Raw genomic sequence first — 658 nt, forward strand, 5'->3', positions numbered from 1 at the left:
GACACCCATGGCCACCCCATCCCCGTGTCCCTGCTGACCTCGGTGACATCCCCTGTCTTGACTCGCTGTCCTGAGATGCCGTCTCAGTTGGGTTTGCTCCGGCTGCGGCACCCGGCTGATGCCGGCATGCCCTCCGCAGGCCTGTGGCTCAGCCGCTGCACCTGCTTCATTGCCTACATCTCCCGCATGGACTGGAGGAAGGCGGCCGAGGAGGTAACCTGCGCGCCCACAGCATCGCGCCCTGCCCACGGGAAGGTCCTCAGTGCCTCGGCTGGGATTGCAGCAGGATGAGACAGCGTCACAGGCTCGATCCCATGGGCCAGCGCGGCCCAAGGCTGTCCTCCAGTGCCCCCAGCAAAACCCAGTGCTCCCATGACCACGGCCACATCCCTGTATTCAGCTCTCTCCCACACGTGCACTCAATGGCCTCAAGGTTTCCTCTGCACCTTGTGGCACCCTTGGTTGGGGAAATGAAGCACAAAGCAGACGGGGTGACCGAGGCTACCTCAGCCCTGCAGCCCTGAGCATCACCTTGTGCCCCACCAGCTCCGGGGTTTCCACCAGCCAGCATCTCTCATTTCGGGCATCTTTCAGCTACACAGTGCCATTGCCAGCCGGGCGAACCCCGCGAGAGGACACACGTTGGCTTTGCTCAGTG

At 63.2% G+C, this 658-nt stretch overlaps 1 protein-coding gene across 1 annotated transcript in view; it reads left to right on the forward strand.

Annotated features, from left to right (window-relative positions):
* SLC47A2 (solute carrier family 47 (multidrug and toxin extrusion), member 2) overlaps positions 1 to 291 on the forward strand; it is a gene marked incomplete at its 5' end in the record, with an annotated part of 4,420 nt that extends 4,129 nt beyond the window's left edge. Inside the window, one exon of the mRNA XM_009581525.1 lies at positions 140 to 291. Within this exon, the coding sequence (XP_009579820.1) occupies positions 140 to 291 (152 nt within the window). The remainder of the gene's footprint in view (positions 1 to 139) is intronic.
* Between the last annotated feature and the right edge of the window lie 367 nt (positions 292 to 658).

This window comes from Fulmarus glacialis, unplaced genomic scaffold (genome assembly GCF_000690835.1).
Source record: "Fulmarus glacialis isolate BGI_N327 unplaced genomic scaffold, ASM69083v1 scaffold12357, whole genome shotgun sequence".
In the NCBI taxonomy this organism is placed as follows: Eukaryota; Metazoa; Chordata; class Aves; order Procellariiformes; family Procellariidae; genus Fulmarus; species Fulmarus glacialis.